The 24,591-nt window shown below is 39.3% G+C and overlaps 1 protein-coding gene across 1 annotated transcript in view; it reads left to right on the top strand.

Moving 5' to 3' along the window:
- The window catches only part of DDX1 (DEAD-box helicase 1), a 34,751-nt gene extending 20,643 nt beyond the window's left edge, over window positions 1-14,108 (top strand). The window contains exons 15-26 of the mRNA XM_081797174.1: window positions 1,805-1,903; window positions 2,752-2,841; window positions 3,627-3,815; window positions 4,463-4,514; window positions 6,509-6,655; window positions 9,777-9,868; window positions 11,206-11,278; window positions 11,431-11,503; window positions 11,590-11,632; window positions 12,585-12,680; window positions 12,972-13,092; window positions 13,780-14,108. Coding sequence (XP_081653300.1) covers window positions 1,805-1,903; window positions 2,752-2,841; window positions 3,627-3,815; window positions 4,463-4,514; window positions 6,509-6,655; window positions 9,777-9,868; window positions 11,206-11,278; window positions 11,431-11,503; window positions 11,590-11,632; window positions 12,585-12,680; window positions 12,972-13,092; window positions 13,780-13,910 — 1,206 coding nt within the window. The 3' untranslated portion in view covers window positions 13,911-14,108. The remainder of the gene's footprint in view (window positions 1-1,804; window positions 1,904-2,751; window positions 2,842-3,626; window positions 3,816-4,462; window positions 4,515-6,508; window positions 6,656-9,776; window positions 9,869-11,205; window positions 11,279-11,430; window positions 11,504-11,589; window positions 11,633-12,584; window positions 12,681-12,971; window positions 13,093-13,779) is intronic.
- The last annotated feature ends 10,483 nt before the right edge of the window (window positions 14,109-24,591 follow it).

The raw sequence follows: 24,591 nt of genomic DNA, 5'->3' as shown, positions 1-24,591 counted from the left end.
AAAAAAGAAGAAGAAGGTAGCGGGAGGGGAGGAATGAAGCGGGGGAAATCGGAGGGGTGGACGAACCATGAGAGACGATGGACTCTGAAAAACAAACTGAGGGTTCTAGAGGGGAGGGGGGTGGGAGGATGGGTTGGCCTGGTGGTGGGTATTGAGGAGGGCACGTTCTGCATGGAGCACTGGGTGTTGTGCACGAACATGAATCATGGAACACTTCATCTAGAACTAATGATGTAATGTATGGGGATTAACATAAGAATAAAAAAAAAAAGAATAGAAGTGAGTTTTCAGGCCATTTAATAGAGTAGAAGTTTTGTTTTGAATTGCCTAATTTATTGAATGATTTTATATAATATCTTATTTGTGCTCACACACACTCATCCTTATGTACACTTTAACCAACTGAGCCACCCAGGTATCCCGTTATGTACACTTTAAAAATAACTTACCTTAGGGCACCTGGGTGGCTCGGTTGGCTAAGCAACTGCCTTCAGCTAAGGTCATGATCCCGGAGTCCTGGGATCGAGTCCCACATCGGGCTCCCTGCTCAGTGGGGAGCCTGCTTCTCCCTCTGACCCTCTCCCCTCTCATGCTGTTTCTCTCTCTCTCTCTCAAATAAATAAATAAATAAATAAATAAATAAATAAATAAATAAATAAAATCTTAAAAAAAATAATAATAACTTACCGTAATAATAACCACCTGGGTGGCTCAGTCATTAAGCGTCTGCCTTCGGCTCGGGTCATGATCCCAGGGTCCTGGGATCTAGCCCCACGTCGGGCTCCCTGCCCCGCGGGAAGCCTGCTTCTCCCTCTCCCACTCCCCCTGCTTGTGTTCCCTCTCTCGCTGTGTCTCTCTCTGTCAAATAAATAAATAAAATCTTTTAAAAAAAAAAAAAGTTAAATAAAACTTGTTCTTGAGTTAGACCTTTTCTCATGTTTGGACTGAGTTTGAAATCCCAGTTTGGGTACTTACAAGCTATATCATTTAAGTTCTTGTGATTTTAGTATTCTAAACTTCAGGTTCCTCATTTAAAAATAGGACTAATTGGGGCACCTGGGTGGCTGAGTCAGTGAAGCATCCGACACTTGATCTCAGGTCAGGTGTTGTTCTCAGGGTCATGAGCTCAAGCCCTGCATTGGGCTCCACACTGGGCTTGGAGCCTACTTAAAAAAAGGGAATAATAATAGTGTTTTCTTTAGTGGTCATGAGATGATACAGTACTTGTAAAACATTAGCACAGTGCCTGTTCATTATAAGCACTTGACAAGTAGTAATGTATTCCGAGTCAGATCATCACCGTTATCAACTATAACTACATTTATCAAGCACCTGGCATACTAGGCATCAGGTGATTTAGGTATCTCATCTCTCAGTTGTCACAACTGTCTTGCAATGCCAAAGGTGTTGCCCATTTCAAAAAAGAGAAAGTTGAAACTAGAAGAGGTGAACTAAGTTGAGGTCACACAGCTGGGTAATGGTGGACCTGGGATTTGAATCCTGGTTTGATTTCAGAGTTCCCCATAAATTCATTCACTCAGAAAATACAAGTTTTATATATTAGACTGTACGTAACAGTTAAGGATGTCAAAATCAGTTACCAAAATCTTTACATTAATTCCAAACCAAATACAGGTTTGGTAATAGGGCATTATCTAGAGCTCCTGTCCTGAGAATTTTGAGCTGATAGAGACTGCTTCAGGATGCATGTTTTCACTGTAGGTAAACCACTGTTGGTTGCTGTTTTACGGTGATCATAATAGTGCTTTGGTTTTCATTAGGTGCTTCTTTTGATATTTTTCAGGTAGATATAGTCGTTGGCACTCCAGGAAGACTAGATGATTTGGTGTCAACTGGAAAACTGAACTTATCCCAAGTTAGATTCCTGGTCCTGGATGAAGCTGTATGTTGAAATATAGTTATGCTTTAAAAAAAAAATGTTTGCTTATGTTTTTGGAGATAAAAATATGTTAAAATGATGAAAAAAAACACAATTCAGTCATGATCCCAATACCTAGAAATAATCATTATTGCCAGTTTGGTATATTTTCATCCACTCCTTGTATTTATATAAATACTATTTTATGTGGTAAATCAAGCTATGTGAATCTCAGAAACCTTTTTTTTTTTCCTTAATAAAGTATCATAAGTATTTCATGTCCTTATTTGTGAACAATTTTTAAAGGCTGTCTAGTGCTCTGTTATATGGATACTTCATGGTTTATTTAACCCCTCTTGTGACTAGATATATTGATTTGTTTTTTACTCCAAGTAGCTGTCTTTGTTGGTGCATAGATTATTTTACACATTACAATTATTTTTTCATGTCATAGTTGCACAGTGTGAACTCTAAGGACATTAATGTCTTGGAGCCTCTTGAGATGTACTTCCAAAGTATTTTCAATATGAATTGAGGTGGTTTTTTAGCACTGAGGATTTTTGTTTTCATTTGTTCATATTAAAATCATGTGCTTAAGGATATATGGTAGGAGCGGTTATCTCTCGTATTCATTCTAGAATACTGGAGTATAGTTTTTGGATTGTTTACTGTCAGCTTTTTCATATTTTAGTCACATGGAGTTTAAAGATGAATTTATAACTTGTCTTTATCTGATAGGAAATAATCATTTTGAGAATATGGGGATATGTTTGTTTATGAATTCATTTCCATTATCTTTCTACATTTGATTTACAAAAGAAAGATTCAGGTATTGATTAAAAAATGTATGCTTTTCTTTGCTTCTCATTCAGGATGGGCTTCTTTCTCAAGGTTACTCTGATTTTATAAATAGGATTCACAATCAGATTCCTCAGATTACCTCTGATGGGAAAAGACTTCAGGTATGAAATGACGGATGCGTCTTAAAATACATGTGGACAATTGTTATGTGTTAATGCTTATTTTGTTTTGTTTTACATTTTGTTTGTGTCTTCTGATTTAAGTTAACTGCTGTATAAAACATTTTCTTTATTACTTGAGTAAATAGTACATACAAAGAAACAGTCTTAAAAGCTGCTTGTAGAAATTAAGGAGAAGGGAACTTGAGGAAATTAGGTGTCACAGAAGATGATAAGTAAAAAATTCTTAGTTGTTTTTTTCTACAGAGCATTTAGAGTTTATATTCCAGACTGTGAGTACTGCTTCCTGTTTGAGGGGGCAGTATCTTGAGCTGTTGAAAAACAGTTGTTTTCTTTGTAATATTTCTTAAAATACTACTCTTATTTTTCTCATCCTTCTTTCCTAGGAAGAATTTGAGAGGTAGAAGAGGCTTTAAGGGGGAGAGAAGGGAATTAATAGTAACTTAAGATTTTAGATCTTCAGAAACCTCTTCATCTTAGTCTTTGTAGGACCTTGTGGAATCGATGGCATGGTTTCTGTGGCAGTGAGGGGACTCGGTGTGAGCGAGGGGACTTGGTGTGAGCGAGGGGACTCACTGTGAGTGAGGGGACCATAGTTCAGAGAGATTAACCAGCCCAAAGTCACGCCACTAGTTACTACTGCAGGGTCAGGTATTAAACTCATCTGTAGATTCCGGGTTAACAGACTTTGGACCGCACATTAGTATTCATACGGTAGAATTATTATTGTAAAAGAAAAGTTGATCTAAATTTTTTTTTCCTCTTAGGTGATTGTTTGCTCTGCTACTTTGCATTCTTTTGATGTGAAGAAGCTGTCTGAGAAGATAATGCATTTTCCCACATGGGTTGATTTAAAAGGAGAAGACTCCGTTCCGGACACTGTACACCATGTTGTTGTCCCAGTGAATCCCAAAACTGACAGACTCTGGGAAAGGCTTGGGAAAAACCACATTAGAGTGAGTACTTTACACTGTTAACATTTGTGGAGAATAAAACTTTCATAAACTAGCTTAACATGCTTAAGTGATGCTTATAGCCAGATATTGTATCTAAGAGAAGTCCAGCACATTGACCAGAAAAGTTTAGGCCTTGAGAGCACAGAATAAGTGATGGGCTTTTATTTTTTTCTCTGTAAGAGTTACTTTTAATGATCATCTTCCTTGATGTAACTTTTATAAATGAGTAGGATTATGTGTATACATAGATCTAATTTCAGACACAATGACTGCTATGTTTAATAATATTTTAGTGTCCTCTTGAAGTTCCTTATTTTCCTAAAAATCAATTTCATGTGTCCATCTATCTTTTTCCCCCCACTGTTCTTAGATTTACCTTTATAAAATAAAGGTGTGTTATAGTAAATATACAACATTCTAAAAGCCACCTTTGCATTTTTATTATTACACTTAAAATTGATTAACCTTAGATCCACAGTTAATAAAGGGTTTTCTAAATCTGAAGAATGGTTTTGCCTATATACTCTAAAGATGTATGTCTGAAATGCAGTCCAAAGTTAGATACTTTTTTCCCTTCAAAAAAAATATCTGTTTAGAATCCTTACTTAGCCACTTGCTACCCCTTTTTTATCCTTTTCTTTTGATAGACTGATGATGTACATGCAAAAGATAACACAAGACCTGGTGCTAACAGTCAGGGTAAGTTGAATGAATGAACAAATAAATGAATGAATGAATGAATGGGTGAATGAATGAATGAATAAATGGTGTTGAAAGATTTTGAAAATGAATTGGTTTGTCTTACTGAATTTATGCCCTATTTGCATGAAGGATTTGAGGTGACCTACAAAATTAGAACAGGAAATCTGAAAGTAAAAGCAATAGAAATAATAAGGAAATGGGGGAAATGGCTGATACCAGTGAACTTAAGAGCAATATTAATCACTGAATTTCAGATGTTAGTCTGCTAGCATCTAAGTCACAAGTATTTTGGATTTGGGAATTCTTATTTGTCGTAGGCTATCAGCAAATTTCTCTGGTAGCAGATTTTATATTGGTCCTGAATTCCAGGAGAAATGTCATGTAGATTCTTCATTGAGGGAATTAAGTAACAAAGGAAAATGTCTTTAGCTTACAACTTTGTGAAAGATACAGAAATTATCTTGAAATATTTTTTCTTTTTTTTTTTTTTAAAGATTTTATTTATTTATTTGAGAGAGAGAGAGAATGAGAGAGAGAGTACAAGAGGGGGGAGGGTCAGAGGGAGAAGCAGACTCCCCGCCAAGCATGGAGCCTGATGTGGGACTCGATCCTGGGACTCCAGGATCATGACCTGAGCCGAAGGCGGTCGCTTAACCAACTGAGCCACCCAGGCACCCTATTTTATCTATTCTTTTTGTGTGTGGTAAAGTATACCTAACACAAAATTTCCCATTTTAACCATTTTCAAGTGGATCAAGTTCAGTGGCATGAAGTACATTCCTACTTTGCATCCATTGCCACCATCCATCTCCAGGACTTTTTCATCCTCCTAAACTGAATATCATTAAATCATTAAATATTTATCAGTTTTTTTAAAAAGCTGAACATTTAATTCAATGAAGATACTTTTGTGCAGAGCAGAGACCGTTTGTATCAGGTGCATAATATTTTAAAGATCTATGAAGGTACATTGTTTTGCAAGGATAGTGCTTATAGAACCTAGAGTAGATCTCAGACCCATTAGGCTGCATGTTTGATGTCAGATGTCTCAGGTGGATCATTGGGAAGGGTGAGACTGCACTTGCTTCACGGTTGGATTCATGGGTAGATTTATGACAAGTATCCAAAAGGTGAATTTTCTGAAATCTTGATTAAATAGAGTCCCTTTGAATTCAGTTTTATGTGCAGTTCCAAATTTATAAAGTGCTTGCTCAACTAGCCTTATTGTTAGAGAAGGGCAGAGATGCTGATGGTTCAAAATAGTGTATTCTCCCACTGTTGGAGAATGCATTTTATAAAATAAAGATTGTTACTTCGTGTATTTTTTCTTGTAAATGTTTTGCTTAAGTTTATACAACAATTAGATATGACTAGAGAGACTTTAGAAATATGGTGGGTTACAGAATTAAAATTTCACATTAGATAGTTGGTAACTAGCGCAACTTCCTACTGAAACAGAGATGGGGGGTGGGGTGATGGCTAAGAAATGACTTAGTTTGACGTACAGTTTTTATTCTGTAGAGTGATGTGAACTTGCTGATGTTAAATTGATTTAAAAAGTACATTAATTATTTTTAAAAGGGGTTAAAATAATTGAGTAAACATTTATTGAGCAGTTAGGGAAGTTAATGCAAGGCAGAATATGATTAGTTGTCCATGAGAGGTAGAAACAGTTTTGTTGTAGGTATGAAGTTCTGTTTACTTGTGTGTTTGTATGTCTGTTTTCCCTCATAAGAAGTATGGTTATAGGTCTTTTGGTGCCCCCTAAACTGGCACAAATGTACATTAACAGAAATAGGAACAAATGAGTGAATGGATATTTTCTCACCATTTCATCCTGTCTTAATCTTACTTACTTTTGTCTATAATACTTATATTAAAACAGAGTGTTTTAGGTGAGTTAAGCAGTAAGTCTATGACTGTATTTGTGTGTGTTTATATCAATTTTACATTGAAATTCTTTTTCCGTTTTTGTTGTTATGGTATTCAAGAGATGTGGTCTGAAGCTATTAAAATCCTGAAGGGGGAGTATGCTGTCCGGGCAATCAAGGAACACAAGATGGATCAAGCAATTATTTTCTGTAGAACCAAAATTGACTGTGACAACTTGGAGCAATATTTTATGCAACAAGGAGGAGGTAATATTTCCTCACTTAAAATAAATTGTGTTTATTTCCTCATTTAATAGATTATTAGTCTCATGTTGTTGCGGCCTAGAATGCATGCACAGAATTTAAAATAGTGATGTTGCATTGTAAGTATCTGTGCGCATCTAGTACTTTTTCATAGGATAAGCCCCAGGAAAACAGTGAGGGCTTTCCAGTTTCAGTAGAGTGTTCTGAGGCCCTGCTGTCATTTGGAAGAAGGGTAATGTTATTGATTAATGTTAAAATTTCAAGTATAATCATTAAATAGTAGAATGTATATCTTCTAACCAATAAATGAGGAAAAAACGATCTTAAAAAGGCTAAGAAAGCAAGAGGAAAAATAATAAGAAAAAGCAGAATGGTTAGAAATTACAGAGTAAGATGGCTGGTGGAAAAATCTGAGTATATGAGTAAACACTATATATCAGTGGACTGAAGTCCTCGGTTAAAAGGCATAGATGGTTAGACTGCTATATCCTGTTTACAAGAGACATACTTAAAACCTGAGGACATGGACAGATCAAAAGGGCTGAAAAAATATTTCAGCTAAACTACTAATCAAAAGAAAGTCGGTCTAGCTATATTAACAAGAGATGCAGTAGAATTTAAGACAAAAATATTAACTAGAAACAAAGGTCACTATGTAATCACATAGTTAACCTACAATGAATATATGATGATTCTAATGTTATGCTCCTTATAACATGAAATAAATAAACCAACATGAAGGGATGCTCAACATGCTCAGTCGTTAGGGAAATGCAAAGTCACAATGTAATACCATTGTACGCTCATTGTAATGGCTGGATTAAAAATACAACGCCAGATTTTGGTAAGGATGTGGAACAACTGAAGCACTCATACTAATTGCTGCACAGCCACGTCGGTAAGAGGTCTTACATTTTTAAATAAAATTAACATTGCTATCTTATGGCTTAGTAATTCAACTCCTGAATATTTACTCAAGATAAGTAATATTTATCCAAGATTTATTGACAAAAGCTATGGGCAAGAATGGTCATAGCAGCTTTATTTATTATAGCCCCAAACTGAAGATATACCAGGTGGCCATCAGTAGGGGAATGGCTTAAATCAGATGTGAAGTATTTTCAGTGGAATACTGCTCAGTGATACAAAGGAACGGAGTCAACAGCTGTGGGTGAATTTCAGACAACTTGCAGAATGAATGATTTCTTACACAAGCCTATATTCTGTATGATTCCATTTGTGTGAAGTTCTAGAAGAGTCAATTAATCTGTAAGGGGAAGAAACCCACAACAGTGGTCTTTCCCCAGCAGAATGGAAGTGGGGTTAACTGGGAAAGGGCATGGGGGTACTTTGTGGAGTGACATTCATATTCTCTATCTTGACAGGGCTTTGGGCCGCATAGGTGCATGCATTTGTCAAAACTCAGCAGATATACACTTAAGATTTGTACATTTCCTTGTATATAACTTTCACCTCGAAGGAAAGTCATAAAACCTAAACAGATAACTGCATTTCTAGTTAATGAGATGCATGCTGAACTGTGTACAGATACTTTCAATTTACCTTGAAATGCATCAAAAATACAAAAATGAATTCATAGGAAAAAGGGCTAGATAGACAGTAAAGGAAATACAGTAAATGTTAGTGGTATAATCTAGGATGTGAAAATATAGCTATCTACTTTTAGAATTCTTTCATTGTTGCTGTGTTTGAAAGTACATATATATATATATATATATATATATATAAAGCAAAATATATAAAGCAAAAATTGACAGATGTACAAGGTAACAGATAAATCCTGCTTTCATAATGGGGAGAACTCTTAACACATCTCTTTTTGTAACTGGTGTACATCAGGGAGCCAGAAAACTCAAAACATTTTAAAAAGTTGGAACAAATGGTCATATGAAGAACAGGTTATATTGTTAATTACAGTGAACTGTTTAATACCTTTTTTTTCCCCCAAGTCATAGCAAACAGACTTGCTTGGTTGTTTTAGTTATAGCAGCTGTTTTGTAATACTTCTTCCTGTCCATGTTGGTTTTGAATGGAGCATTTGATTATTTGGTAAGAAATGCCATTGCTCAAGCAGTAATATTCCTTAGTTCTTTTTACCTTCCTTCCCTAAGTATTCTGGGTACCTTTGTCTAAAAACCAAATTTCCAAAACCAAAATAACACAATATATACCAGAATTTCAGAGGTTTAAGAAAGGGAATTAAGGAGCCCTCCCTTCTCTATACACAGCTCAACTGGGGAGTAGGAGTGTGTTTGTGATATTTTCCTAAACCACTTGAATTCCGAATGCAATAAGACCTAAGCTGTAGGCCTCTGGAAGTTCTGATTAGCTATTATTTCTCCTCTGCATAATTAGTTCTTGTGTTAATCATTTTGGGTGGGTAGGTTTCATAATATATTTTTCCTTGAATTCTGGAGTAATTTTATTGAACCTAAACTTTACTGTGGCGAGCAGTTACAGCATAATTGTTACTCTGTGCTCATAATGGAGCCTACAGGTTCTCTTGTGCTCTAGAAGGCTGTTTACCCTTACTTTGGTCTGGACTGGACTGCTTTTTGTTACTGTATCTACTTGAGCTTCTTCTTTAGGATTGGCTACCACTGCATCTGTCTTTCCATCCTACCAGTTTGCTTCTAATCTACTTTGGCCAGGGTACCTCCCGAGGAGGGTATGCTTGTGGGTGTGGCTTTTAGTAAGGGCATGAACTTCATAATGCCTATTTTGGTTCTTCCAAGATAGATCTCTCTTGTCTACATTTTTTGGTTCTTTGCTTTATATGGGATAGGAAAGGTTCCTGGTATACATGTGTGTTTTCCTTTTAGTAACACATCTTAATTGGCATACTGTTCTGTCTACTTCTGCAGATCAGGAAAAGTGACTTAGAAATATCCTTCAAAGCAAATCAGTTTTAATGCTCATGGAGTTTATTTTAATGGCATTTCACCTATGACAGAAATTGTGTTAACCATGGTTTATGGCAGATTGGGGAACAGATTTCTGTAGAATTATATGGCACCATTGTAGTCTGAATGCTGTTGGTTTTTTGACATAGTCTTTGGTATAATACTTTCCAAGGTTAACTGTTTAATGTGCTTTTCACCAGGACCTGATAAAAAAGGACACCAGTTCTCATGTGTTTGTCTTCATGGGGACAGAAAGCCTCATGAAAGGAAGCAAAACTTGGAAAGATTTAAGGTAGTGCTATTTAGTTGATTGTATTTCCTTAATAATTAAGAGGGGGCTCATAGCCAATTTTAATCAGTTCCAGTTAATATTATTAAAGCCGTTCTTGTCCTAGAAATTTTAAAAGATTTTTACCCTGTTGGAATATCCTTGCCATGACAGGGCTTAGTCATCTTTAGCAGTCAATAGTAAATTAATATATTCTCTGCACAACACTGCTGTGATAAGAATTTTCAACTTAAGTTTTAGTTAAATTCTTTCAGGTAGATATTTTTAGGAGAAGCATCACGGGATAGTTAAACTGTGTCTGTGAGTCTTATTTTTTTTAACAGTTCGTAGTAATACCCATAGAGAAGTTAATTTGTAGATTAATTTAAGATAGGTATCAAGAATATGGTTTTGTGGAATTAAAAATACTTGTAATTGTTTGGGGCACACTGTCCCAGTTATATCCTGGCAGCCCGGGAACAGGTTGGTTAGCTCTTGGTGGAGGTGGGGAGGGCTTGAGCCATTTAGAACACAAGGTCAGTAGCCTCCACCCACAGCATTCTCATTACTTACCAGTGTGTTGACCCCAGTGCAGACAGCGTACAAATAGTATTTTCTCTCAGACCCATCATATGAATAAAAGGTGGGAAGAACTGAGCTTAGGAACTTTGGGTTATGCTTCCACACTGAGCAGAATGTGGATATTGAAGCATGTTTTATGGTCGCATTTCGGTGTGTGTGCCTGCCCATATCTACCCAGGGTCTTACGCTGGACCCCAGTCAGCATCCCTTCCCCACCCCATCTGTAACTTTGCTGTGCCTTGGGGCACAGATGGCATCCAAAGACTAATTTGTATTTCCTTGGTGAGAGCCCTGGGCCCACTCTCTGTTCCCTTGTCTTAGGATTTTGTCTGTTGTCACAAAAAGTGTAACCTCAAGGTAAAATACCTAGTATTCTGAATTTATTTTAATATAAGGGTAAAGATAATGCTTATATTGTAACATTTTTGTTCTATTTTATCTTTCCTTTTTTTTTTTAATTTTATAAACTTTCTTCTGAATTATCAGTCAGGATTTCTAAAGATAAAGCCAAATTATAGCAGTTTAATGTCTTTGGTGTGAGAAAAAGGAAAATAAAAAATGAATCAAATTATTGATTTATTCACCTTAAATGTCTTGTTTTAGTAGATCATAACTTAAAAATTTAAGATATGGTGCAGTGCATTATGAATATCTGGACCTCTAATCTGATAGTAACACATTAGTTATTAGAGGTCTCACTTACTGGACTGGTAGTATTTCTATTTATTTTTTAGTCTGTGTCCTAATAAATTCCTTTCTCTCCTCTCTGTTCTCTTTAGAAAGGAGATGTAAGATTCTTGATTTGCACAGATGTAGCCGCCAGAGGAATTGATATCCATGGTGTTCCTTATGGTAAAAAGAAAGTTTGATAGCTGCAATTTAAATTTTATGGAATTCAAAGTAAACCCTCTAATGTTTTTGAAATATTTAGAACATCAAACATCTAATGAGGTTGAAAATTTTAGAAATTAATGGCAATTGGTAATAATTATTTTGATTTGCAGTTATAAACGTCACCTTGCCTGATGAAAAGCAAAACTATGTACATCGAATTGGCAGAGTAGGAAGAGCTGAAAGGTACTGCTGTAATTTTTTTTTTTTTTTTTTTTTACGCTTCTATGCTTCAGGAATAAAGTCTAATAAAGACTTCTCAAATCTTTCAGGATGGGTCTGGCCATTTCCCTGGTGGCAACAGAGAAAGAAAAGGTAATCTTTTCAGTGCTGTATTATATTCATTGTTTGTGTTGTCATTTTAGATATTGGAAGTAAAAGCAGTTTGGTTATTCCATTTACATTGAATTCAGTTGCATATGGAATATAAGTGAACTTCTTTTTTTTTTAAGATTTTTATTTATTTATTGAGAGAGATAGTGATAGAGAGCATGAGAGGGAAAGAGTCAGAGGGAGAAGCAGACTCCCCGCTGAGCAGGGAGCCCGATGCGGGACTCGATCCCGGGACTCCAGGATCATGACCTGAGCCGAAGGCAGTCGCTTAACCAACTGAGCCACCCAGGCACCCTAAGTGAACTTTTTAATGGCAGCTTTTTTTCCATATTCTTGAATGGACCTGCAGTAGGATGAAATTTAGAAAGGAGAAATGCAAAATGTAATTTTCACTAATAGCTTTAATGTACTTGATTTCACCAAAAACTATTTAAGCCCTCCCTGACGTCGTGTCACAGAAAACTTTTGTGAGAGAGGGTGGTAACTTATTATTTTGCAATATAATTTGATATAATTTTACAGAATAGTTTGAAGAATAAGGAATTCCCATAAACTCGTTGTCCAAACTAGTTATTCATTTTGCTTTTTGCTATTTGCTTTATCACAGAAAGCACTTGGACCTTATTTTTTGATATAATCTTGATATACCATTCTCCAGTATTTACTTTTTCATCCTTGTTTTTATCTGAGAATTCGTTTCTGTAATTGACAGGGATTTTAGGAAGACTTCGGGATTATTCTCAAAAAGAACTTTTTCAGAAGACCTAGTTAATGAGCTCCTGAATGGTGGTAGTAATTGGATGACATACCATACTGCAGTCTGTTTTTCTTGTTCCTTGGGGACAGAGGGTATTTAAAAAGCTAATTGAGGATAAAAATATCTAGCATGTGTCAATCTCCATACGTGTTAATCTTTTTTCCACCTTTCGTGTAGGTTTGGTACCACGTATGTAGTAGCCGTGGAAAAGGATGTTATAACACAAGACTCAAGGAAGATGGTGGCTGCACCATATGGTACAATGAGATGCAGGTAAGACTCCTAAAAAACACACTAAAATGGCAAAAATAGACCACATTTAATTATAAAAGTAATACCTCAGGTTTTATCTCTTTGTTAGCTGTGGGGAAAAGTAGTAATTGATTATAAAGTTAGTTATAGTTTGTAAATCATAACTTGTGAGTTTATCTCTTCAGAAATCTAACTTCCATTTATCCTAAGTATTATAGTCCTCCTGGTTTTATTGGACACTGTTAAAATGCAACTCTGTCAAAATGAAATTTTTATTTGAAAATGCTTTTTATATTTCCTTTCCTCTCTTAGTTGCTCTCTGAGATAGAAGAGCATCTGAATTGCACCATTTCTCAGGTTGAACCAGATATAAAGGTACCATTGGATGAGTTTGATGGGAAAGTCACCTATGGTCAGAAAAGGGCCGCTGGTGGTGAGTTTTGAATTACTTTAATTTCTATTCTAAATGTGAATGTGTCCTTCTTGGGCTTTAGTGTGTAGAAGAGAGTAATTTCATCCCATCATGGTAAGTGTCTATTTTTACTTTATTAATCATTTCCTCCTTATTAACTCATAGCACGGTATCCATACCTGTCTTGTAGCATTTTTTTGGTTGTGTGATTTGTATGCGAATGAAGGACAGCGGCTTAGCTGTTTCTCTTGAGGTGTTAATGTCACAAAGAGTAGTTGAACATTTATGGAATTATTAGGAAGCGAATATAATGGCAGTTTTGAACAAAGAATTGAAAACCTTTGATTTAATTTCAAGTGGTAACCCAGCATACTCTTTCCTTTGCCTGGAATGCCCTTAGCTCATTTCTGAAAAATTTTTTTTTAAGATTCAGGCTACTGAGCCTAGTGGTTTCCAAACCAAAAAAAAAAAAAGGAGAGGGGGAGGGGTTGCTAGGGGCCTTGGGACACTATTAGTGAGGTCTGATCATTCATTTATATGCATTTAACTAAATGTCTTTAAAACTCACTTGTGGAGATGACTTGCCCGGTGGTACATTTTTATTGCTAGAAGCAATGTATAAACGGATGTAATTGAGCCAGAGTATTGCTGACAAGTTATTTCAAGCATGTCATTTACATTACTTTATAATTTGTGTGTGTGATGCAGGTGGAAACTATAAAGGCCATGTGGATATTTTGGCACCTACGGTTCAAGAGTTGGCTGCCCTTGAAAAGGAGGCGCAGACATCTTTCCTGCATCTTGGCTACCTTCCTAACCAGCTGTTCAGAACCTTCTGATTTTAACGTACACCGAATAAGATTTGAGTAATAAAAGTCTGTAGTCTTAAAACTCTAAAACAGTTGTATTGCTTCCAAGCAGCAGTATTTATAGTAACATAAGCTATTAATGCTAACTCTTGCATGTCAAGAAACATTAATCTTAGGAATTCTTCATAAAATGGCAACCTAATGAGAATAATAAATTTGATGACTATATTTTTATGAAGGTTTGTGTCTTATTTTTAAAGTTATTTGATAGTTTTCTTTTTCAAGAAAACTATGGGTTGACGTAAAGTTTATGGGTATGTGAATTTGGCAGAGGACCTGTGTGGAACCACCAGTGAATATCTTGAATAGAATTTATCATAGAAAGTGATCCTAAATGGAGATGTTCTTCAGATGTTATGCCTGAAGGAGACTCGTGACAGGAAAGAAAATTGGATGATCCCAAGGCAGAAGAACAGCTTGGTTAGTTTTAGGGGGCCTGGAGTTTTTTAGAGAGGTAGAAAGGGTTCTGTGTCTAAGGATTGAAGACTGGTGTGTGATGGTGATGGTGAAGATGTATCTTGGAAGGTTTACCTTCTAAGAACCTTTCTTTCCAGAGGATAGTTACTTATAAAGATAAAACTATTCTGTTTTTCTGTGTTTTAAAATTACACACAGTTCTTTGGAATATGTTTCCTCAATCCCTTTTGCCTAAGATACCAGAAGGAAAAGAGAAAATTTAAACAGATAAAATTGAATTGTTATTTTGTGCCTTTTGACTCTTAGTTAATAAAGTATTATTCCTGTGCTAGGATTCTTTAAGAACATAGGCTATTATAAATTCTTGTATGATGGTTTTCAAACCTTTTAGCACTGAAATATTTTCTTCAAACAAAATCTTGCGTGAAACTAGTGTAGACATTAACAGTGGGAAAACCATTGCCTAGTATTTTGAGTCATAGTTTGTGCGTAATGATGAGGAGAATACCATTGTCTCACATTTAGACCATGTTCTTTGGAGATGTCCTTGAACCGCCCCAGCTGATCTCAGAGCTATGCGCTGACAGCTCTCCAGTGTCCACGCATATTAATCACTGCTTTAGAAAGGGGTTGTTTTAACTGATATAACAGCAAGGAAAAGACTGAAATCTGGACCATTTAAATACTGGAGCTGGGGGAGGTCCTTTTATAGATGCAGAAGCACAGTTTGGAGGAACGCATGCCCACGTGGCCTGGTTTGGAGAAGTGAGCTAGAATTTGGGTTCCCCAGTCTCTGCTTTTACTCTTTGTCTCCCATTGTAAGATGATCCTCAGGTCCAAATGGGTAGGTCAGGGAGGAATGGAGACTGGAAGTGGGTATTTGGCTTTTCCAATGCAAATTACTGTCCACCTGCAGTGACCTGGGCAACGGAATTTCTAAAAGGGCAAGCTGTGTGGGACCAGACCAGCAGAGGGATTGCCAGGAGACCTGGCTGGCCCTTTCTATCTACTCATATCACCAGTAACCGTTCCCTTTACTCTTAGTCCCTACTTCCAGATACCCATTCCTTCAGGCCTCTGGATTCATGCTAACAAAATAAAGAACTGTTAAAAGTCTGCTTAAAGAGGTGGTCACTGAGCCATGAGGGATGCTAATTGCCTCCCTTCTTCCTTTTAGAAACAGAACCTCCTGAGTTTTTGTCGGTACCAGATTGCCTAGCTAGAGACTGCCTTTCCCAGGCTCTGGTCAAGGGGTTCAAGTGGAATTGATGCGTATAACTTCTTGGTCACGTCCTCTACCTGCCCTTTCTCTCCTCTCTCAAGGTGCAACTCGGAGATGGTATTAGTGAGCCAGTGTCCACATTAGAAAAGTGTCCTACTTAGGGAATGACAGAGGGACAAGGAACCTAGAGGACCTTATAGGGGAGCTGCCATCCTCTTTGGCTGACCTGCCTGTTAGAGTAACTATCATCTCCAAGCCACCATATGGTTAGGTCTCTATCCCAGCTAATACAGAACACTAGGGGTACACAAAAGCCCAGGAAATGTTAAATATTAGCCATCACCTGTTAGTCTCTCTGACTTACAGCTTCAGCCTTTACTCCACAGTGTAAGAGCTTGTAAGTGTACTCACATACCTTGTGCCTGTAATTCTCGGTCAGTCTCCCCGCTACACAAAAATACAAAGACTCGCCCCACCTTCAACATATCCTAGACGGCCTGGGGGCTTAGGAGTCTTGCCACATTCCCCCTCATTATCTGGTCTTTCATTCTGTTCTCTTCGAATCTAGCTTCAGGCTTTGATTGGTAGAGTTATACTTTCATAGTGACTGGTTTTGTGTTTGGGGCTTTTTTTTTCTATTTCAAATATTAATAACTTAAGCAAGCTTCTCTGACTCTTTATGGATCCACTGTGTTAAAGAGAACTGAGTCTCAAGGACTCTTAACCAGTGGCATTAGTTACAAGAGTGCCAAAACCTCGCTTACCTCATTAGCACATATTTTCCTATTATAAACAGAAATGGAAATTTCAGGTTAGAACACTATCCACCCACCTCCCCTCTATCCTTTTGACATTCTGTTCCCACTCTCGGAGGAAATCACTAACATTTTAGTTCATTTTTTGTGTGTGAGATTTTTGGTATACTGTTTAGGTCCTACATATGTACAGTTTTGTATTTTCATTGGACATAGTATTTTCCTTGTAAATACTTGAATGGCTACATAATCCATGGAATGTGCTGTGATTTTCATGACTGCTGCATTCTTAACTGCTCATGAGCACCAAGGGGTTTGAGGAGGATGTGAACCCGGGTGTGAATCCGGCCCTAACCCATGAGAGCTGGATGACACAAGGCCAGTTCCTTAGCTTCTCTGAGATTTAGTTTCTTTGTTTATAGAAATGGCGAGAAAGTAATTCTCATCATTCAGGATTATGTTAAGCATTCAGTGAAGTCCAGCAGATAAGAGGTGCTCGTAAAATATTTTATAGTATCGGTACTGTTCACTGCTGTGAACATGTTTGATCTCTTTTGGATTGCTTGCTACTGGATTCCTAGAAACTGGATTGTTGAATTAAAATGAGTGATGCTTATGACCATTTTTCAGGGTCATTACCAGATCACTTCCTGCAAGGGTTGTACTGCTTGACACTCTAACAAGATAGGAAGAATTCTGCACAATGTATTTTACAAATGGTACTTGCTGCATTTAAAGTTTGTTTTCATACTGGTTCTTGGTGTGGTGTGTGAGTTGGTACCAGTGGGCAGAGGTCGCCTAAATCTTACGTGTGGCTTCTTTGCGCACGACTCCTTGCCCCACCCTCACCGCATTCACGTGTCACCACCATCGTTTTTGCACAATGATCCAGCTTGTAAATCAGGGGCAAAACTTTTTTTTTTTTTTCCAAGGTAGAAGTGTGTATGTCAGTGACTGAAAATAACCTGGGTGAAAAAAAAAAAAAAAAAGGTTGGTTTCCAGCCAGTTCTAAATGGGCAAAACCATTTAGTCACATTTTTTACCTTATTCTTCAGACTTAAGAGGGAACTATGCACTTCACTGCATAGGTAGGATATGAGAACTGTGTAGGTAAATATAAAATACGATCTGGGGTAGGTTCACTTTTACAGAGATTTTATTACTTTCCTATAGATGGTGACACCTACCAGGGATTTTTCCAAGTGACCTTATTTGGGGGAAAAAGGAATATTTGTTAGGAGGGAAAGAATGTAGTGGAACAGGAAGGAAAGGGAGGGATATTATTTGGCTACTCTAAAGTAATTGATAGAGGATTCCTTTGGAGGGAGGAGTGGAAGGGGAATTTTTGCTGTTGTTTTCCGTTCTATTGCTCTAAGTAATTACCTTTCATTTAAAATCATCTAAAGCTCTGGTTTTCCTGACAGAGATCCCACTCTTACTGGTCAATGGTGTTGAGGGGAATTTGAAAGAACCTGGAGTTGGACAGGCCTGGATCTGACCCTGGCCACAGTCCCTGACTTGTAGTTAGCTAATCACATGCGGAGATCAGTATAGGTCTCAGGTAGGACCCGGGAATCGGCATTTTAACACATTCCTCAGAAGATGGTGGCGCAGATGCACCTTGAACCACAGATCAAGAAACACTGTTCCAGAGAAATGGCTCTTAGAGCTATAATTCTCACTGTAATCTTTTGCCCTAAGACCCAGGAAGATAATTCAAAAGGACTGCTGAGAGAGAGGCTTGCTCTACTAGAATCATCTGTGGTTCAGTGCTGGTCGGCTGCCTAAATGATACCTTGTTTTGTTCCTTAGGTTGGTGGTTCTCAACCCTGGCTGCACACCTGGATCACCTGGGGAGTTTTAAAAGACCATGCCCTTACCTGCACTTCACCTCCAGAAACTCTGATTTTATTCTGGAGTGGGGCCTGGGTGCCCCAGGTGATGCTCAGCTGCTGCTAGGATTGAGAGCCAATGCTTTAAACAGAGCCTGACTCTAGATAGTTCTTGATTCTGTTGCAAATCAGTGTGTGCCCTCTGCACATGGCCAAGCTAACGCATGTTTTAAGATTACATAGAGTTTAGGTTTATAAAAATGGTGTCCTATCATTTTTGAGAAACTAAGATTTTAAAAAATTTTGTAGCCATATGGGTTTAGTTTCCTTCAAAATAGTGATTTTTGACGATTCAGACATCTTTTAAGGATGCTTTAATTTCTTTCTGTTTTTGACATTGCCACTTTGTTTTTACTTAAAACATTTCAAATGCTTTAGACAGAGCTACTTTGTAGACTTCTTGAAATCACTGGTTCAACCCATTATTTTACCTCAAATCTTGTTTCCCTGCCTGGTAACTCATCCTGTTCACCAGAAAAGGCTCTGGTTGCCTGTTAGCTGTATTGTTTCCTTAAATCCCAATCAAAGGATAACTACTCTCTACTGCCAAAGTAGGACTTTGAAGAGGCAGCCAGAGGTTGTCTCTCTGCGGTGATAAATTGGGTGTTAAGGGCTTCCCAGTATTTTGTGGTGGGTCAGGGTCTCCGGGAAGAGAGTCCAGCATGGGATATCCTGATCAGAATAGGAATTGCCTGGATGGAGGTTGGAGTCAGAGATCACCAGGAGGGATGGGGTCAGTTGAGTATGGGAGCAATGGGGTCTGATAATGAGTTTGGGGTTTCCTTTTCTTGCATGGTGATCCCCTTGAAACCCTCAAAACTTTGCTATCTTGTTAGCAAGTAGGTATGTCAGTATGAATTGGCTAATAAAGGGAGGGCTCTGTGTTTTGACAAAGTGGTGTTGGAGGGTGTGGGATTTGGTTAGGACTCTGTCTGTCCTTTGGGAAATTGTTAACATAATTGCAGGGGTTGGGGTGGGGGACCAGAAAACTCTCCTGAGCAGTTGTCTAAACCAAAACTTAGCTGACAGTCAGGCTTAGTGGCAATCAGGTTTAGCAGGCACGCCCAAGAATTCTTAGGCATATTTGGGGCAGAATTGTCTAACCTGTAGTCATACAGGCTGGAAGTTTGAGGTACCCTGTTTGGCTCTTGAAGGCTAGCAATTTGGAGACATCGGATTATACCCTATCCTTAAATACTGTTCACTTAAAGCATTAGTTCTATTGGCTGTAGTAACAAACTCTATCATATACTTCTGTCCATCAGTTGTTATTTACTTTCCCACTGTCGACTCACCACCCTGCACCGAAATAAAACTTTCCTACAAAATGATTGAAGGCAGCAGGACCCACCTATGCTACCAGCTCTTGTGGTTTTGTGGTTTGTCATTTCCCTGTCAGTGCACCAGGTGGCACTAACGTCCCACCGTGAATACCCACAAAGACCTAAACACAGGCTGATATATTTTTACCACTTGGGGTCAGTTAAGGATTACCTGACTTCCTTTTTTTTTTTCCCCTTCTGCTGGGATAGAAATCATAGATTCAAAGGAATTATTTCCCATTACATCTGTCAGAGTCTGTGGTCTTTTTTTCTGGATCCTGAAGGCCAAGAAATGTGCATTAGGATTTTTTCCATGAGTTGGCTCCACACAGTTTGTGCTCCAGTGGTTTTCCTGTTACAAAGCACTTACAGGATCACAGCACCCACTTTCTCCCAGACCCAGCGTTTGGACTTGTGTGTACAAAGAACTCCACACAGGTCAAAATTGCATTTATGCTAATTGCCATTCTCTCATTACCATCTCTAGAATGCAGAATGTACTTCCTCGGTCACTTTCTTTGATTCTGCCTGTCTCTAAAGGCCCAGATCTGAATAAAGTGAGTGGGGGTAGTGTGTTAGCACCCACTCATCTTCCTACCACTTCCCCACTGATCCTAGGAATTACGGCATTGCCCTTTGAGAGCATGGTGGAGATTTGCGGAATGATCCCCAGTTGACTTTGCCTGCCCGTGGGTGGGGATGGGTGGCGGTGAGGGCAGGATGTGTGGGCTTGGACAGACAGCCCAAACAATGAGCCTAGTCACTTCAGAAAGTAGCTCATGGCTACTTAATTTGAGAAGTCAGAACGCTAATCAGACACCCCGAGTGCCAGTCTCCCTGCTGACCTAGTGACTTCTTGGGGTTGTAAATTGAGAGACCAGAAAAATGAGCAGATATATGATCTGTCATTTGCCTTCTACTTTTTTTCCAAAGAATGCCATCTTTGAGGGGTAGAGGCGGGAGGAGACTTGAGTCACCCTTCAAGAATAGCCTTTTCTGGTGTAATATAAAGCTATGACAGGAACTCGTTTGCTTCTATCATTTTCAGCTTATAATTAATCCATGTCAACCTCCATTCAGGAACCTGCAATGGGCCTTTATTGCCTTCATTTAGTCCAGACTAACTTGGGCACTTAGGGTTCTCTAAAATTCGGTGCCAGCCTTCCTATTGTCATCTCCTTTATTCGCCATTCCTCCTGAATCGGGCCTCCTCACGCCCCTCCGTATGTAATAAAAATAGCTGACATCAATTGACCCTTCACTATGTGCTAGGTGTTGTTCTGTGGGTTTACTCATCTTTATGAATTCTCCTAACCACCCCGGGAGATAGGTTCTATTAGTGTTTCCATTTTACAGATGGGAAAACCGAGGCACCCGGTGCTTAGTGATGGCTTAGGATTCCCTGGCTAGTAAGTGGTGGGGTCAGAGTTTGCATGCAGGCACTGATCCACTGAGTCCCATGCATTCTTGCTGCTGGGACTGCATGGTTGCTCTTGCCTGCGGGCAGACCTTCCCACATCCCGCCTGCCTGCCAGGATGCCACCCATCCTTATGGGGCTGAGTCACTTCTACCTCCTTCACGGGGGCAAGAGAACACCACGTTTTTGAATGCCTGCCATGAGCCAGATATTTTATATTCAGCCTCATGTAAGAGCCAGAGTTCTTCTTAATTTTTTAATTTTTTTGTGAAGATAAGAAACCCAAAGCCCAGAGAGGTGAGTCTAAGTCCATTAAGTTGTCTGTCTGGCCCCGAAGCCTGTGCTTTTCCATCCTAAGCTCTGCCCCGAGGAAGCCTTCCAGGATCTTACTCTGTGTGTTGTCCTCACACTTTAGGTGGCTCTTAATTTTTTTAATTTTTCTTTTTATTATTTTTTTAAAGTTTTTTAATTATTATTTATTTATTTGACAGAGAGAGACAGGAGAGAGGGAACACAGCGGGGGAAGCGGCGGGAGCGGCGGGGAGAGGGAGAAGCAGGCTTCCCGCCGAGCAGGGAGCCCGATGCGGGGCTCAATCCCAGGACCCTGGGATCATCATGACCTGAGCCGAAGGCAGACACTTAACGACTGAGCCACCCAGGTGCCCCTAGGTGGCTCTTAATTTTTAAAAACTGTCTTATGACTTTTTTCTCCAGTGTTGTCAGGTGGATCGAAAGTTCTTGCAGGGAAGGGTGGGTATCTGGGCTCCAGTCTCTCTCCCTGCAGTGTGCAGAGTGGGCATACAACAAGTATTATTGGTTAGCTAAGTTTTAGGCTATGGGGAGTGGCCATCAACTTAGCTGATGGCGGCAATTCTTCTGTAGAGGTTGAGACCCCAAACAGAGACCCAAAACCTCGTGACTTTTAACCTGGAGCAGGAACTGTGGTCTCCTTCTGTGGTCTCCTCCAGGCCGGGATGGAAGACCAGCACCACTCTCAACAGGAAAATACAGCTTTTAGCTTCTTCAAGAAAATCTTGACCAAAATATGAGCATGATTTTGAACATATGGGGACTAAAGCTCCAATTTCCTATGGCTGAGATTTCAGTGTTATGGTGGACCGATACTTGCACAGAAATATGTGAATTCATCATGGTTATTTTTGCAGCATTGATGTTGGCAAACTTCCAAGTCAAGAACTTTCTGCCTTTGCAGTTCTTGGTTATTTGAGGTTGATGACTCACTTTGTGTAACATCCTCTTGTTTTCCTCCTTTTCCTCCCAGGGGCCCTCCTACCTGAGAGGACCGGCGGAGCGGGAGGGTTATGGGACTCCCGCCGCTGTTGATCTTTTCAGTTTTGTTAACATTTGTTGGGAAGCCATCTTGATCTCGGCTTCTCTTTCCCGCCGCAGGCAGGTCACTTCCCTCTTCTGTGCCCTGCAAACCTTTTGCTCCTTCATTAGATCATTTATATGCCTACCTTTTATTTACCTGCTTACATATCAGTGTCTCTCCCCAGGTAGGATAGACCCTTTACAGCAGGTCTGGTTTCAGTATCCTCGGTCCTCAGGGCAGAGTCTGGCCCAGAGAAGCTTCACAAACATGTGTTGAGAAGGAAGGAAGGATAGATGGGTGGATGGATGAATTATCACAAGAAACTTCTATGAAGGAATTTTAGACACTAGCTAACAAAATAAGGATGGGAAGTTAGGATTTGTTTGCTACTTAGTTTTTATGTTTTGGACAGGAGAGCTGCATATCCTGAATAGAAGGCCACAGAAAAAGACAGGCTGTGAGCCTCATCTTTCTCTTTAAGAGGGCTCATGTTTTTCGGGCAGAAGCTATGCTGGCTTAACCCAGAACCCCCTTTGGAGGAAATCCTCAGCACCACCATGCTATACTCTGCCCAGTCGATCTGTGACACAGCAGCGATATCCACCGTGTGGCAGGCTGTGCCACAATGCTTTGCATTCTTTACAGCTCTGCAAGGCAGGAATCATTATTCCTGCAAAGATGTGGTATAACAAGTCAACAATAGTACTTGGAAGCTTCAATACCCACTTTTAACAATGGATGGACCAACTAGACAAAAGATGAATAAGGAAATAGAAGACTTGAACGACACTATGAACTGACTGGACCTAACAGACAGCTCCAGAACATTCCACCCAACAACAGCGGAATACACATTCTTCTCAAGTGCAAATGGAACACTCTCCAATATGGACCATATGCTAAGCCATAAAACAAGCTTCAGTACTTTGGAAAAGATTGAAATTATATCAAATATGTTATTCAATCACATTTGAATGCAACTAGAAATCAGTAACAGAAAGAACTTTGGGAAATTTATGAATATGTGGAAATTAACACACTACTAAACAACTAATGAATCAAAGAAGAAATCAAAGAGGAAGAGAGAAAGTACTGTGAGATGAAAGAAAACAGAAACACAACACAGGAAATCTTATGGGGATGTAGGTAAAGCAGTGCTCGGAGGGAAATTTATAGCTGTGAGTGACTATCTTAAATAGGAAGAGAGATTTCAAATCAACCTAACCTTCTACTTTAAGGCACTGGCGGGGGGGGAACCCAAAGCAAGCAGAAGGAAGGAAATAATAAAGATTAGAATGGAAATTAGTGAAACAGAAAAGAGAAAATCAACAAAACCAAAGTTGGTTTTTGAGACGATCAACAAAGTTGACCAACCTTGGTCAGAAGGAGGTGAGGTAATTTCCCAGTGTGACCCTGATAGTAAATGACAGAACCGGGATTCCCAGCCAGGATTGTCTGATGCCAAAGCTGGGCTTGGAGGTCTGTCTCCTCTTATTTAGACTGTGTCTCAAGGACCAGGAGCTCGCCTTACTCCTCTGTGAGCCCCACTGCCTTGCCCTGTGCCTGGCACACGCAGGGGCTCAGGAAATGTTTGCTGGACTAAAATGGAAAGTAAACCTCCTCCCCACCCTTAGTCAACCATCTGTGTGAGATGATAAATTATGCTTCCCATGCAGATCGGGCTGAATTGCACTATTTCTGATGAGAAACGCTGAAAACAGCAAACTGCTTGTCCTTAAAAATAAACCCTCGGCTTCAGGGATTTGGCCCAGAAATGAACCGTGTTACAGCTCAAGCCCCAAGATTGAGTTTATGACCCTGAAGCCAGGGGTGATGGGGTTTCTGACTGGAGTGAGAAACTCGATCACCTTGACCTGGCCCCTGGGTGCAGACTGGCTGCCTGGCCGCCCTCTCCCCCATCCTGGTTACCACTCATGCTGAGAGCTGGCCTGCCCAGAGGGAGCAGCCGATCCCACAGCACAGGAGGCTGAATCCCGCCCCACGCTGATAGGTTAGGAACGAGCGTTCAGCAGTGGCACCGTGCTGAGCCAGACCAGGCTCCACGTGGAGTCTAGCTTTCTGACATTTTATAAGGGGTGAAATGTAAAGAATGTTGATTTTAATTAACCCAAGTGCATGTTGATATGTCCCAAAAGGCTGAGGGGGGAGGTGATCCCAGGTAGATTATATGCCAGAATGCTACCACATGTTCAGGCTGGAGGGACAAGGCCACCTGTCCTGGGAGCAGGGGGGTAGGCAGGATGGCTTCACAAATGGCACATCTTCTTGGGT

The sequence above is a fragment of the Leptonychotes weddellii genome, chromosome 10 (assembly GCF_054177405.1).
Source record: "Leptonychotes weddellii isolate Sample4059 chromosome 10, ASM5417740v2, whole genome shotgun sequence".
In the NCBI taxonomy this organism is placed as follows: Eukaryota; Metazoa; Chordata; class Mammalia; order Carnivora; family Phocidae; genus Leptonychotes; species Leptonychotes weddellii.
The sequence above is the reverse complement of the archived record's forward strand: the minus strand, read 5'-3'. Positions and strand labels throughout refer to the sequence as shown.